This window comes from Salvelinus fontinalis, chromosome 2 (assembly GCF_029448725.1).
Source record: "Salvelinus fontinalis isolate EN_2023a chromosome 2, ASM2944872v1, whole genome shotgun sequence".
Classification (NCBI taxonomy): Eukaryota; Metazoa; Chordata; class Actinopteri; order Salmoniformes; family Salmonidae; genus Salvelinus; species Salvelinus fontinalis.
In genome coordinates this window covers 50,352,824-50,367,382 of record NC_074666.1, presented here as the reverse complement: position 1 = coordinate 50,367,382, position 14,559 = coordinate 50,352,824, and the positions used below count along the sequence as shown (strand labels likewise).

Sequence of the window (14,559 nt, the reverse complement as noted above, 5' to 3'; positions counted from 1 at the left end):
GGATTTGATACATCATGTGTAGTGCAGCATTTTTTCTTCTTGTTTAAATGTGTATTTTGGGGGATCACAACCGAGAGGTGCATACACCACCACCTACTGTACTGGAGTATGGCCTACCTATTCATACATTTTTCTACATCGCCAATTTTAATTACGGATATTTAAAATACCTATTTTCCGGACATTGAAAATGCGTATTGTCTGGACCTGGAAATCAGTTTAATTTTCGGTTCTGAATGAAAGTTGAAAAGACATAATTTACGATGTTTCACATTGCTCCTTAGCCCATTGTTAAGAGCCTTGCACGTTCTGAAGTGGGCTAGCACCATTCTTAGCCCAGGGCTATTTGGCCCTGCACCGGCAGGGTTGGCACCAACTTTTCGGGGCTAGCCCCAGAAACACGGTACCAAAATATCCAGTTTGAAACGGGGTCAAGAACAACGCATATCATTTTCATTCTCCAATCACAAAAGCTGCACTTCCACTGAATTTGCATAGGCTTGTGATGCGTTCTGCAGCTATTTTGATAAGTAAATGTATACTATTTAATTATTCCATCTGAGGACAGAAACCTGATAAAAACAAACAAATATATACTCATCTGTGCAAATATTTTGGTTGATATGGCTAACAAAAACGGTTGCTATGCAGGCTGGCTAATGTGTTCTCACAATTTCCATCTGTTTTCATAGCTTTTCAATTGACATTTAATAAGATATTACTATCCATGATTATAATATTGCATGATTTTGCCTGGATCAGAAACGTTTATGTCTCGTACGTGCACAGCATTCTCTGTACAAGGGCGAGATCCCATTTCAAAAGTGAAACTTTGTTTCCAAGGTCAGACAGGCAGACAGTGAGGTTTACAAACCGTCACCGATGGAAACACAATGCCCGGCTAAAAGCAAGAGGACATAATGTGTTAATAAATACCTTACTTATAACATTGTTTGCGTGGCAGAGATAGATTGTTGGTCACATGGATGTGTTTGTCCATTAGCCCAGAGCTTTGGAGTACAAGTGTGAATCCTTAGGCCACGTGAAAAGCTTAGGCCTGGGTTATTAAATGTTAGTGTGAACACAGGATAAGCTACCTCAGGGCCAGTCTTAGCCTGGGGCTAAGATAGCCCAGGGCTACAAACAATGCAGTGTGAAAAGGCCTATACATTCAATGAAGTAAGCATCATAACACAACTATTTTAAATAGGAAAAAGGAGCCAACTGAAGATTGCAATATATAATATTTGTTATTGTTCCTATCCTGTCACATGCACTTACTAGCTTTTTCAAAAGCTTTAAAACTGTCTGCAATGATGTTCAAAGTAGGCCAACCTATAGAAGAAACCAACAGACCAGTTCAACTACAATAACATTCCTTGTACAGGTTACTTTAATTTACTGTTTTGCAACAGAAACCATTTACTCCAAACGGAAAACGTTTTGCAACGAAAACAAGTTTCTATTGGACAAATTCAGGTAGGTCCCATTTCGTTCCACTTGCTTTGTTTGCTTCCATTTGGTTCTCAAGCGGTAAATGCTTCCCATTGAAAGACGTAATGAATACACCCCAGGTGTGCTAGCTCTGGAATAGATCAATGGCTGAGGGTCCCTGAGGAGAGGTTTTAGAACAGTATCACACACAGTGTAATGAAATGGCTATTGTTTACCACTAGAGTGCCTCATTGCCCTTCTTATTGTAAAATGAGCGCTCTAGTTGTCCAGAGAATGTTCCTGCATGTAGAATTAGTATATGTACATGTAACTGCCAAAATAAACAAAAACCTTGAGGAAATGAGGGATACAAAGTAAATTGAACGCAGGTGATTCCACACAGGTGTGGCTCCTAAATTACTTAAGCAATTAACATCCCCTCATGCTTAGGGTCATGTATAAAAATGCAGAGTTGCCCATTGTTTAGGCTACCATGGTTAGAAAAAGAGATCTCAGTGACTTTGGAAGAGATGTCTCAAAGGAATGTAGGGGATTTAAAGGGTGTGTGTGTGTGTGTGTGTGTGTGCGTCAGTCACCAGAATTCAACCCAATTGAACAGTTATGGGTGATTCTGGAATGCTGAGACAGCGTTTTCCACCACTATCAACAAAATACCAAATTATGGAATTTCCCATGGTATCACATCCCTGTAATTAAGTTACAAGCACTTGTAGAATCTACGCCAGGGCGCATTAAAGCTGTTCTGGCGGCTCGTGGTGGCCCAACACCCTATTAAGGCACTTTATGTTGGTGTTTCCAATATTTTGTCAGTAGTCTACAGTGTCATTGCCAATGAAACAAACAGATGGGGAATCTTGAGGACAGTGGTTGGTTGGTTGGTTGTTGTTCTTGTGTGTTGCTGCAGAGTCACAGCAAATTGACTATCCTCATTCGATCAATTAGAAGGTCAGCTGTCTCACTGTCCAGCAGTTTCCATGATTATAATGGTTATTTATGACTTTGCTTGTAGACACCCTAATCTGGAGGGACATTGTACAGATGGACATTGTTTGCGAGCCCACTCCGTTGAAGAGCCGCGCTCAAGGGCACAACAGCACGCAGACTCCATCTGGTGTTTCACACAGCAACTTTATGGTCAGCCGTCTAATATGCCCTTCACTGCCCCATCAAATGTTGAGATTGTATTCTGATTGGCTCTGTGGATATTGTCTGTGTCTGAGAAACCGCAGGGGTCAAATTGTAGAATGATCTGAGACGTCAAGGGGAACTCGTCTATGTACTCTTTTTTTATAAATATGTATTTTTAGGATTTTTTTGGGGGGGGAGACAGTGACAGGCTTGAATAGAAGGGAGATACCGAGGCAAAAAGGCCTGGATTCAATCCCACACAGGCAGGGGGATCATGCATGTGTCTGAGGCAGGGGCCTTAACCGCTAGGCTAGATCAACTCCAGCACTAGTATGTGTATTTCTATACTTTACGGACAGTTTCCCAGACACCAATTAAGTCCTAGACCAAAAAGCATGGACAGTAGAACATCTCCATTGAAATGGCTTAATGTGTTCAGGAAACCGATGTGTGTCTGCATATCTGAAGTAGAGAACAATCAAACCAAGTGGCTCTTCATCAAATGCTTTATTACAAACCAAAACAGTACTTATTCAGATAGTGTACAAATATACCATTTTCACTCGAGAGGGAGGTATATATATATGGCCTTTTTGGTTTACCACAACTCAAAGTAACTGCATGGCATTGTCAATCAAAGAAAATAGAGTGAGAGAAAACATATTGTCCTTCTAACAGTGTCGGGGTGTTAAAAGGACTTAATGCAAGTAAAACACAAACAGAGGGGACAGTTTAAGAAAGTGCAAAGTACTTCCGATTGAATACTTAACCCAAACAAAGAAACTCAAAATGAATAAAAAAATTATAAAACCTTCCTTATTTACAGTCATAGTATTTGTTTTAAGATGATCATTTATATATTTATTGAGGCAAAAATACCGTTTTGTTTTTTCTCTAGTTAAGTATCAGTGACATGCATATCCATCGTTTTTCAGCTTTGGATGGGTTCTTTCTCCCTTTAACGTTACACTGTATGCATGGTTTCTAACAGAGGTCCCATCACTCAACCCATAGTGGAGGTCTTCAGAGTAGACAGACACTAATGAATGACATCAAGATGCACGTTTTGTACTAGCTAAACTAGGGTAATGTCCTTTTGGAGTCGGCACATAGTGAAAAGGCAATGTAATGCCTGTGGTTCACGTTATTCCAATTCCCAGCATGGTTTGAAGCAGACGGTCTTTCCATTCCTCCTGTCTGCCAAGAAAGACATTCCAATGAAAAAAGGTGGAAATCTTAATGACTCAGGACGCAGAGCGCTCCGCCACGGCTGAATCAGATGGGCAGCGAAAGGTAGCTAGCAAACCAGGGAAAGAGCCACCCGGAAAACCATTCCCGGTACGTATCACACCCCATCAAACGGCCATAAAAGCTGCATTCAATCAGCCACTAAGCCTCTCTATATTGGCTTTCAGCAGTATTATGGGACATTCTAAGAGGGTTGTGGTGGGTAATCACTATTAAGAAGCTCTCACTCAGGTGTCATCCACTCATCTTGCCACTCATCCATCTCCTGGTTTAAGGGAGCTTTTCAAACAGCATTGGGCAAGCTAGAAGTACTCAAGAGACTCACCGAGACAAAGCTGCTGATTTCTTTTCGCTCTTGGAACTGCCCACGATTCAGGAGATAATTTCACCTTAACAACTGGAGTGACATTATAAAAAAAAAAATATTACTAAAGGTGAATCTGGTGGATTTCAACCAGGCATGAACCAAAGCCAGGTTAACTTGTAATGTTTTTCAAGGAGAATAGACTCCTGAGTACCCCTGTCCTGGTTCCAACCATTTCAGTGGCCAGAGTGTGAGTGCACTCTTATGCCCTCTGCACTGTGGGATGAGTAGAGCCCGCTCCCTCCTGGGTGATCTAAGATGAGTGTGCTGGTTTATCCTGGAGGGCGCCACAGCATCGTTCACTTCAAATACCTCCTGACATCTCATCCATCACATGAACTGTTTTGCGAGGGAGCCAAAATAAGGGGTGTCTCGCCGGGAGGAAGCAGTCATAATGCTGAAGGACCAACATGCTGGCAGACAAGAATATCGCTATGCAAAAGTGACGCCTTTGGATCTGAGGAGAGCTCAGGCAAAAGTTGACATTTAAGTCCGAGAGAAGGATAGGGCATAATCCAACTTTCAGCCGGGACATTTAATTGAGTTTGAGTTCAAATTCTGTGTTTGGCCACCACGAAGAGACTTTGATAGAATGATTTGAGTTTGGCTGAAACTAGTATGACTACATGGCTAAACAAACTCACTCAAAGCAATTGTCCTTTTCATTCCTCATCGGCTTGAATAGAATCAATCTCAGATGTACCGTACCGTAGGGTTAACCATTCAAAACGGTGAAGCTGTATTCTTTAATGTTTTGTGAATATAATACTTTTCTGTAATGTGTTCAATTAAAAAAGGCACTCTTCAGGATCATAATTGCCGTTCCTCTATAATTACAAGGTGCCGAACCAACACATATATTATGATGTGTAATGGCCCTTTGTTCATTTTCCAATAATACAGGACATATTTAGCATGTTGTCAGCTACATACGCAGTTCAACTGCAGGGGATTCAACGTATTACTGCAAACCTCTGCTCTTCATTGAAAAATAAGAAGGATGGATCCAATGACTCTATATACTGCAAGATATATCAACACATTCATAAGTTTGTTCATTCAACCGGATTAACGGACATGCTATTTACACAACACAAACAACAACCATTTTCATCAAACATCAACAGTGGCACTTTATCGATAGGGCTTATGTGCATCCATTTATTAACAATCCTTAAACATTCTGAGGAATCTGAGATAAATGACATAAACTATTCTCCACAGCAATACATATCACAGCCATGAATAACCCCCTATGATGACCATAGGGGATTATATGTCATATATTCCTATGGGTTTATATGACACTGTCCATGAACATGGGAAGATAACGTTACATATGTCCAGACTTGTTAAGTGCATAGTGCTGGATACACAGAAAACATGGAAGCAGGGGAAATCAATACAGATATGTCCATGTTGCTGCGAGTGACCCATGTGCAGGTATATAGGGTGACAGGTGACGTGTCTATGTGGAGTCTCTTACTTACTTACTTTTACTTAAGCTATATCATCTTTGTACAATAACAGGAAACCATCCCTCTTGCATCAGCAGCAGACTTTCATCCACTCTCATTGGTTTGGCGATCGATTGGTGCTTCCCTCCCTCCTCTCTGAACAAATCACCATGCCTGCTGGCCTTGGTGTGAATCCAGGGATACGTGGAGGTGTGCGATGCCAACAAAGCAGTCTCAGAGATGTTGATTGCTCGGTCTGAGAGTTTGGCAGGTGTGGTGCCTAGGCAAGCCCGGGAAAGCAGGTGTTTGGAGAGCTGTTTACTTTCCCTGTCTGTTTTTGATTTTTTGTTTTGTCTGCCGTCTCGTTTAATCTGGTCGGAAGCAGGTGGCGTGAGACACCCAGACACCCTGGCCTGTTCTCTGGGGAGCTATGCAGCCCGTGTTTCTCCTTTGTTTGTTCTTTTCTAGTCCTCTGTTTGCTCTAATGCCCTCCCTCCGTCCATAACCCTCCCACTTTCATGACTCTGTCAATTTGGTTTAAAAATACCTAAAATCTACTTAGGGTCCTCCCCCTGTTCCTGCCACCTCAGAGTATGATACACATCACTGCCCGCGTTAGCAAACTCAGACAAAAATACAACGAAAGTTCTGTCGTCACGGGAAGGGAATAGTTTTCGCTCTGTATTGTACAGGAGAGGGGGGCAAAAACTCTTCTTAAGAAAATCTTCCCTTCATAAGAATGCTCTCAATTACACTTTTAGATGGCGACTATGAGTAAGGGGGAGTTTTACTTTATGGTATAGCTGGTTTTCACAGGGTCTCTGGGGGCAGGCTGGGGGTTGCTGTCAGCTGTGTATGGGTGCTTCTTGTTTCTGTCTGTCTAAGTCCACTCCTTTGTTCCTCCCTTCCCTCTACACAGTCTGGAAGGCCTTGGTCTGGGCAGGGATCATGACCGGCGTTGCCCCCATGCGGACCAGGTTCCTGGGGCTCAGTTTTGGGGGAGGGCTGGGCTTGGCCGGGGCCGTGCGGGGCTCTGGGGTTTTGGGAACCACTTGTGTGTAGGCGGGGGGCTGTTGGAGGAAGCTGGGGGGCTGGCCGTTCTCCTTGAGGGTGGCCACGGCAGGCAGGCGGGCGTGGGGCCCCCGGGGTGCGCTGGTGTGAACCATGGATTGGGTGGAGGAGGTGCCTGAGCGGGAGCTGCCAGAGTGGGATGAGAGAGAGTTGGGCTTTACCAGTTTGGCCTTGGGAGCCTCAGCATCCTCCCTGAGACAGAGACAAAGACAGGCGTGGCTCAGAACATCGAAGGAATAATTGGTAATATTAACGAAAATAAAAACCTTCCACATAATGCACAATGAGTGCATTAAAGCACATTCATAGTGGTTTTAATGCAATGCATAATGCATAATAATACACAACATGTATGTCAGCATCCATTGTGAACTTTTACGTCTTCATATAATTATTTGAAGTGACTGGCCAAATACATGAATGGCTGAATAACTGATGTCCACTTCTTACAATGTAAGAAGTTAGATCAAGTTAGATCAAGTTACGACAGCACATCAACAACATGCGATTGATCATCACTACGTCATTTGCAACCCCTCACCTTTTCTAAACAGTAGTCTGACCTCAGACCGTGTGTGTGTATGTGTGAATGTGAGTGTGTGTGCACGAGTGGGTGTGTCGCCACTAATGCTCCATATGTAAACAGGACCGAAGCGACTGTCTGCTCTGTGACTCTTCCCTCGCCGTGCCACTCCATTATTGATGCACAGCCATTCCCCCCGTGCCTGCATAATTCAGCCTGACACTTGCAAATAGGCAACAGCGTGGATGCTACGCTATCGGCCAAAAATAGCTGCTGTTGTAACAAGCACTGCCAGCAGCATTATCAGACATAATTTAGGATGCTGGAATCTGCTTTAAGAGGTGAGGGATGGTGCGGCTGTAGTGGAGCTACAGTACCGGCGGGATAGGGAGGAAAGGGGATGGTATACATAGGTTGGAGAGAGGATGCTACGCAGTCGGGTTTAAGTGGTGGTGGTGGTGGTGTAAACCTGTGTTGGTGGACAGAGTGAAGTCCTTTTTTGTACCAACTAGGTGAGGGGTTTTCCCCACCCTATCTGTTTATGTATTTACATTTTGTTCATTCTGGTTGATTTTGTTCTGCATATTTGATGATCTGGAAATGAACCCACACCAACCTAAATGTGTTTGCGTCTGTGTGTGTACCTGATCTCGTTAGGGGTCTCCTCCTCCTCGTATTTCTTCTTCTCCTTCTTGCGGAACACCAGCCAGATGATGAGGATGATGAGGAGGACGCCGAAGGACACACCCACCACGGCACCTGCCACCACACCCATGCCCCGCACATCTGAAACGCACACAAAGATAAATATGATTCACAGGTTGGGAGAAAGTGATAGCTATTACTGTTTTGAAGTCCAACAGATCATTTTTGGTAACATCTATGGGGTTATAATATGAGGCAGTGTGTGTGTTTGTGTTGGTTATAGCCTGGGCTACTCACAGTGTATCTTGACCTCTACGGTGCAACTCTCCTCTCCCACATCGTTGCTGGCGGTACATTTATACACCCCAGTACTCTCCTTGGTCAGGTTCCTCAGTGTCACTATCTCTGAGTTCTTCAAATCTTACACAAGAAAAAACAACAGGACAAGGTACAGTGATTGTGATGCATTTTTAAAGCTTTTCTCAACTACCACATCCAGAAACACCATTGCAGGGGATGGCTATTTGGACAGTGCCTGAACAACCATCGAATTGTGATAGCTAAGAATGTAAACTAATTCAGAGTGACCATCCAAACTGGTGTCTCTACTGCATGTTCCTGCAAGGTCACTTTCATAATGTTCCTGTGGATGTGTGATGAATAGTACTGTTCTCTGTTCCTGATATAGACTACTGCTTTTTGGACCAATGCTCATTGGCCCAATCCCAAACTATTAGGGGCTAGCGGCCCCTAATAGGATTCGATAAGAATCTGCGGCATTGCATTATAGCTGTACATTACCCTCTGATAGACTAGGGGGAGTTTTTGCCATATTACCTAAACTATCCAATGCTAGAAGATCTACAGTACACAAAAACATAAGGCGTAGGGGCTGGTGTTTGATTTGGGATTGGACAACTCAGACCTTTGCTGTAATAGACGTGACTGTGGCCAGTTTCCCAGAACAGGTACATGTAGATAAGGGATTGTTATTGAATAAGAACTTGGTCGAGTCTGCATGGGAGTAGTGTCTCTCCCAACACTTGAATGGACACAAATAAGGAATTATTGAGGTGGTAGATCTGATTTGAAATTGGTCTGGCATTCTGACACACACTTTAATTACATAAGTATGTTCTGTCCCAAAAGCCCTTAAAGGGGATCTGAAAAAAGAGGATATGGCACAAAAGTGCAGGAAAATGTTTAGAACAGGTATCAAGTTGACATTTGAGTCAGTTTATGACTAAAGACTAATCTGACTTATGACAGACTTGTCATTATGTCTTGAAGACTTATGGTTGCACCCATGCACACAGCAAATACATCCACACACAGAAAGAGTATGCAGTGGAGTAGAGGGCTTACCTATGAGGGCAAGTGGGGGCAGCTTCCCTACATACTTTCCCTTGTCCAGCACCCTCTCCCATTTGTAGTTGATGGGGTCAGAGCCATCTGTAGACTTACAGCTCATCTTAACATCACTACCCTCCAACAGCCGGCCCTCCATCCAACATCGTGGCTTAGAGGGCTTCACTGGAGAGAGAGAGAGAGAGAGAGAGAGAGACACACACACTTTGAATTAGATAAATAATTCATATTCTGGTTCATCATGGGCGCAGGGAGAGAGTAGGGGGTTAAAGTTTACGACGAGCCAAACTTCACCCTTGACTGACCCACAGACCACCACCCAACCTGACATCTGGACTTAGCTGAAACACCTGAGAGACATGGTGCACAACCTGGGAACGAGCGGGGTGGAGCAGAGAGAAGAGTTGAGCATCACTAAGACTGAACTCACATGCTATAAGAGCCAAGCGGATGAGCTGAAGATATGGAATATAGGTAATATAGTTAGATTATCAATTTAGTGTAGTAAATCAGGTTATTCGTAAACCAATAAAGCTGTGACTATATTCTAACTGAATGTTGCCTTAGCCATGGGGACCAGACGGACAAGCAGTGAGAACAGACTGACAGAGAGTGAGAAAGAGGTGGAGGAGCTGAAGAGAGAGAACACTGGGGAAGAACACACTGCTCACTTTGAAATACATAATCATGTCATATTGACCAACAGAAAGCCAAACACATCTTGAGTTCTTATTTATTCTTATTGATACAGCCTGGATTTGAAACAAGGACTGTAATGACACCTCTTGCACTGAGATGCAATGCCTTAGACCACTGCACCACTCGGGAGCCCTTAGTTACAATTGTCCATTTTTCTCCAGAATATTGAGTAATTGAAACTGAAACAGTGCATCCCATATGGAGGCAGCAAACAATGTACCAGGCCAGCTGTGATTTACAACCTGAGAGCAGTATTGTTTGGACTACCAAAAATGTATTGGTGAATTATAACCCACTCTTCCCCAGTAGGCTGTCATTGTAAATAAGAATTTGTTCTCAACTGACTTGCCTAGTTAAATAAAGGTTAAATTTAAAATAAATTTAAAAAAGGCAATGATCACAAGTCATCATAAAATGGCTAATAGGTTAGCGTATCTATCTATGTAGCAAGTTAAAAACACAGCCTAACATTAGCTAGATAGCTGGCTAGGAGGATGTCATGTCATGCCATTGGAGGAGTGGGTGAGTGACTGACTTTTTCCCCTGATATCATTTTTCAGTGACTATACACCGCTAGAGTGTATAGAGTGTTAGCTAGCAGGAACTTGAATGACTGTTACACAGTTAGCATATCTCTTGCTTTCACAAATTCACTCTGGCTATCTACTCCGATTTCAGAGCAGTCTCATCTGAGTGTGTGAGAGCGCAGAACAACTGATGAATTTATGAACGCGCAACACCTGTTGAATACGACCGGTGTCAGTAAATGTAGGCGAACAAAGTAATAGTTAGTCAAGAACACTCTCGATAACATGTAAACAGTCTAACCAGCTCTGCTACAGCGTGTAAAATGGTCAGAGTGAGATCTGCTCTCATTTGTGTCTGGAAGTAGCTAGCTAGCAAGCTTGCCAACTTTAACCAGTTAGCTTGGGTGCTTGGTTGGGACAAGCATGCATTGGCAGGCAAGCAGCAAAAGGATGAGAAGGTTCAATAATCTTAGCTAGACAAGGAAGCCTTGAAATGAGGCGGTAATGATTAAGATCACTACTATCCCCGCCCTTAATCGTCGTTCCCTCAATAACTCACATTTTTTATGTAACATTTATCAGGAAATATTCCAAAAGTATGGAAATCAGCTCGTGCTGCCACTCCATAAGGGCGGGATAGTATTGATCTTAATAATTACCGCCTCATTTCAAGGCTTCCTTGTCTAGCTAAGATTCTTCAATCCTTGGTAAATGCCCAATTTGCTATTTTTTATCTGAGACACGTATTTTGAATGTAAAGGCTTTAGGCCTGGGCATAGCACTATTTCAGCAATCACTTTAGTTCATGATCTTGTCAATGCTTTAGACACTAAAATGAAATGTGCTGCTTTGTTTGTGAACCTGTCAAAAGCTTTTAATACTGTTGATCATGCTATTTTATTGAATAAGTTGTCCTCGATAGGCCTGAGCGCTGACGCCGCTTCACAGTTTCATGATTATCTTAGTGACAGAACTCAGGCCATGGTGATTGATGGGGTTAACCAACAATGCAGTTCAAGAAATTGAGTTAAGAAAATATTTACTAAATAAACTACAGTAAAAAAATGTAATAAAATCCCAAAGTTACCCAAGAAAATTACATAACAATAATGAGGGCTTCACTGGAGACAGGGGTACCGGGGTACCGGTACCGAGTGAATGTGCCGGGGTACAGGTTAGTCACGGTAATTTGTCCAGTGACTATGCATAGATAATAAACAGCGAGTGGGGGATGTCAATGTAAATAGTCTGGTTGGCCATTTGATTAACTGTTCAGCAGTCTTATGGCTTGGGGGTGGGTAGAAGCTGTTAAGGAGCCTTTTGGTCCTCGACTTGGAGCTCCGGTACCGCTAGCCGTGCAGTATCAGAAAGAACAGTCTATGACTTGGGCCTTCCTCTGACACTGCCTAGTATATCGGTCCTGGATGTCAGGAAGCTTGGCCCCAATCATGTACGGGGCCGTACGCACTACCCTCTGTAGCGCGTTACGGTCAGATGCCGAGTGGTTACCATACCAGGTGGTGATGCAACCGGTTAGGATGCTCTCGATGGTGCAGCTGTAGAACTTTTTGAGGATCTGAGTACCTTTGCCAAATCTGTGTTGTCGTGCCCTCTTCACAACTGTCTTGGTGTGCTTGGACCATGATAGTTCATTGGTGATGTGGACACCAAGGAACTTGAAACTCTCGACCCGCTCCACTTCAGCCGGTCAATGTTAATAGTGGCCTGTTCGGCCCTCCTTTTCCTATAGTCCACGATCAGCTCCTTTGTCTTGCTCACATTGAGGGAGAGGTTGTTGTTCTGGCACCACACTGCCAGGTCTCTGACCCCTATAGGCTGTCTCATCATTGTCGGTGATCAGCAAACTTAATGACGGTGCTGGAGTCGTGCTTGGCCACGCAGTCGTGGGTGAACAGGGAATACAGGTGGGGCCTATGTACGCACCCCTGACAGGCCCCAGTGTTGAGGATCAGTGGGGCAGATTCCTGTGTAGGTGTGTCCAAACTTTTGACTGGTACTGTATATATATAAAGTATATATGTGTGTGTGTTGAGTATAATGTTTATATTTATGTTGCATATACAGGGCACATTTATAAAAGTGACATAGGCCTCAATATGTCTTGCCTGTTACAATAAAGATATACAGTACCAGTCAAAAGTTTGGACACACCAACTCATTCAAGGGTTTTTCTTGATTTTTACTATTTTCTACATTTTAAAATAATAGTGAAGACATCAAAACTATGAAATAACACACGTGGAATCATGTAGTAACCAAAAAAGTGTTAAACAAATGTGACATGCGCTGGGAGTCGGGAAACACGTTCAGGGAGTGAATAATTTAATAAATAAATGAAAACATAATACAAAACAAGAAACGAACAACACACAGACATGAAACTGAAAAAACGACGCCTGGGGAAGGACCCAAAGGGAGTGACATATATAGGGAAGGTAATCAGGAAAGTGATGAGTCCAGGTGAGTCTAAGGACGTGCAGGTGCGTGTAACAATGGTGACAGGTGTGAGCCATAACGAGCAGCCTGGTGACCTAGAGGCCTGAGAGAGAGCACACGTGACAACAAATCAAAATATATTTTAGATTTTAGATTCTTCAAAGTAGCCACCATTTGCCTTAATGACAGCTTGGCACCCTCTTGGCATTCTCTCACCCAGCTTCATGAGGAATGCTTTTCCAACAGTCTTGAAGGAGTTCCCACATATGCTGAGCACTTGTTGGCTGCTTTTCCTTCAGTCTACGGTCCAACTCATCCCAAACCATCTCAATTGGGTTGAGGTTGTGTGATTGTGGAGGCCAGGTTATCTGATGCAGCACTCCATCACTCTCCTTCTTGGTCAAATAGCCCTTACACAGCCTGGAGGTGTGATTTGAGTCTTTGCCCTGTTGAAAAACAAATGATAGTCCCACTAAGTGCAAACCAGATGGGTTGGCGTTTCGCCGCAGAATGCCGTGGTAGCCATTCTGATTAAGTGTGCCTTAAATTCTAAATGAATCCCCAACAGTGTCACCAGCAAAGCACCCCCACACCATCCCACCTCCTCCTCCATGCTTCACGGTGGGAACCACACATGCGGAGATCATCCGTTCACCTACTCTGCGTCTCACAAATCTCAGACTTGGACTCATCAGACCAAAGGACAGATTTCCACCAGTCTAATGTCAATTGCTCGTGTTTCTTGGCCCATTGCAAGTCTCTTCTTCTTATTGGTGTCCTTTAGTAGTGGTTTCTTTGCAGCAATTCAACCACGAAGGCCTGATTTCCGCAGTCTCCTCTGAACAGTTGATGTTGAGGTGTGTCTGTTAATTGAACTCTGTGAAGCATTTATTTGGGTTGCAATTTCTGAGGCTTCATGTATTAAAGTTACGATGGACTGTCATTTCTCTTTGCTTATTTGAGCTGTTCTTGCCATAATATGGACTTGTTTTTTTACCGAATAGGGCTGTCTTCTGTATACCAACCCTACCTTGTCACAACATAACTGATTGGCTCAAACGCAATAAAAAGGAAAGAAATTACAGAAATTATATTTTTATTGAAATGCATTCCAGGTGACTACCTCATGAAGCTGGTTGAGAGAATGCCAAGAGTGTGCAAATCTGTCATCAAGGCAAAGGGTGGCTACTTTGAAGAATCTCAAATATAAAATATGTTTTTATTTGTTTAACACTTTTTTGGTTACCAAATGATTCCATATGTGTTATTTCATAGTTTTGATGTCTTCACTATACAATGTAGAAAATAGTAAAAATAATGAAAATCTCTTGAACGAGGAGCCGTGTCCAAACTTTTCAGTACCAGTCAAAAGTAACAGTCAAAAACGTATTAAATTATCTGAAAATCGAGTTGAGTGTCACCAAGGCTGAACTTCAGTTCACAAAGAACCAGATGAAGGAGGAGACTGAAGGTAATTGTCAATGTGCCGTTGAGCAGGCACTTACCTATGAATCAATACACAATATTTATTTTTGTCATACAGGTATCTTCACAGCATCAGTGAGAGGAGTCTACTACTTCAGATTCACTTCCTGTGGTGGCATGGATACAATGATG

At 43.0% G+C, this 14,559-nt stretch overlaps 1 protein-coding gene across 5 annotated transcripts in view; it reads right to left on the bottom strand.

Annotated features, from left to right (window-relative positions):
- Positions 1-3,071: 3,071 nt before the first annotated feature.
- Positions 3,072-14,559, bottom strand: part of LOC129820256 (CXADR-like membrane protein) — a 135,111-nt gene continuing 123,623 nt past the window's right edge. For all 5 annotated transcript variants that reach the window (XM_055877327.1, XM_055877332.1, XM_055877300.1 and 2 more), the window contains 4 exons: positions 9,257-9,424; positions 8,189-8,311; positions 7,891-8,032; positions 3,072-6,915 (listed from right to left, as the gene is read on the bottom strand). In XM_055877327.1, coding sequence (XP_055733302.1) covers positions 6,564-6,915; positions 7,891-8,032; positions 8,189-8,311; positions 9,257-9,424 — 785 coding nt within the window. In that variant the 3' untranslated portion in view covers positions 3,072-6,563. The remainder of the gene's footprint in view (positions 6,916-7,890; positions 8,033-8,188; positions 8,312-9,256; positions 9,425-14,559) is intronic.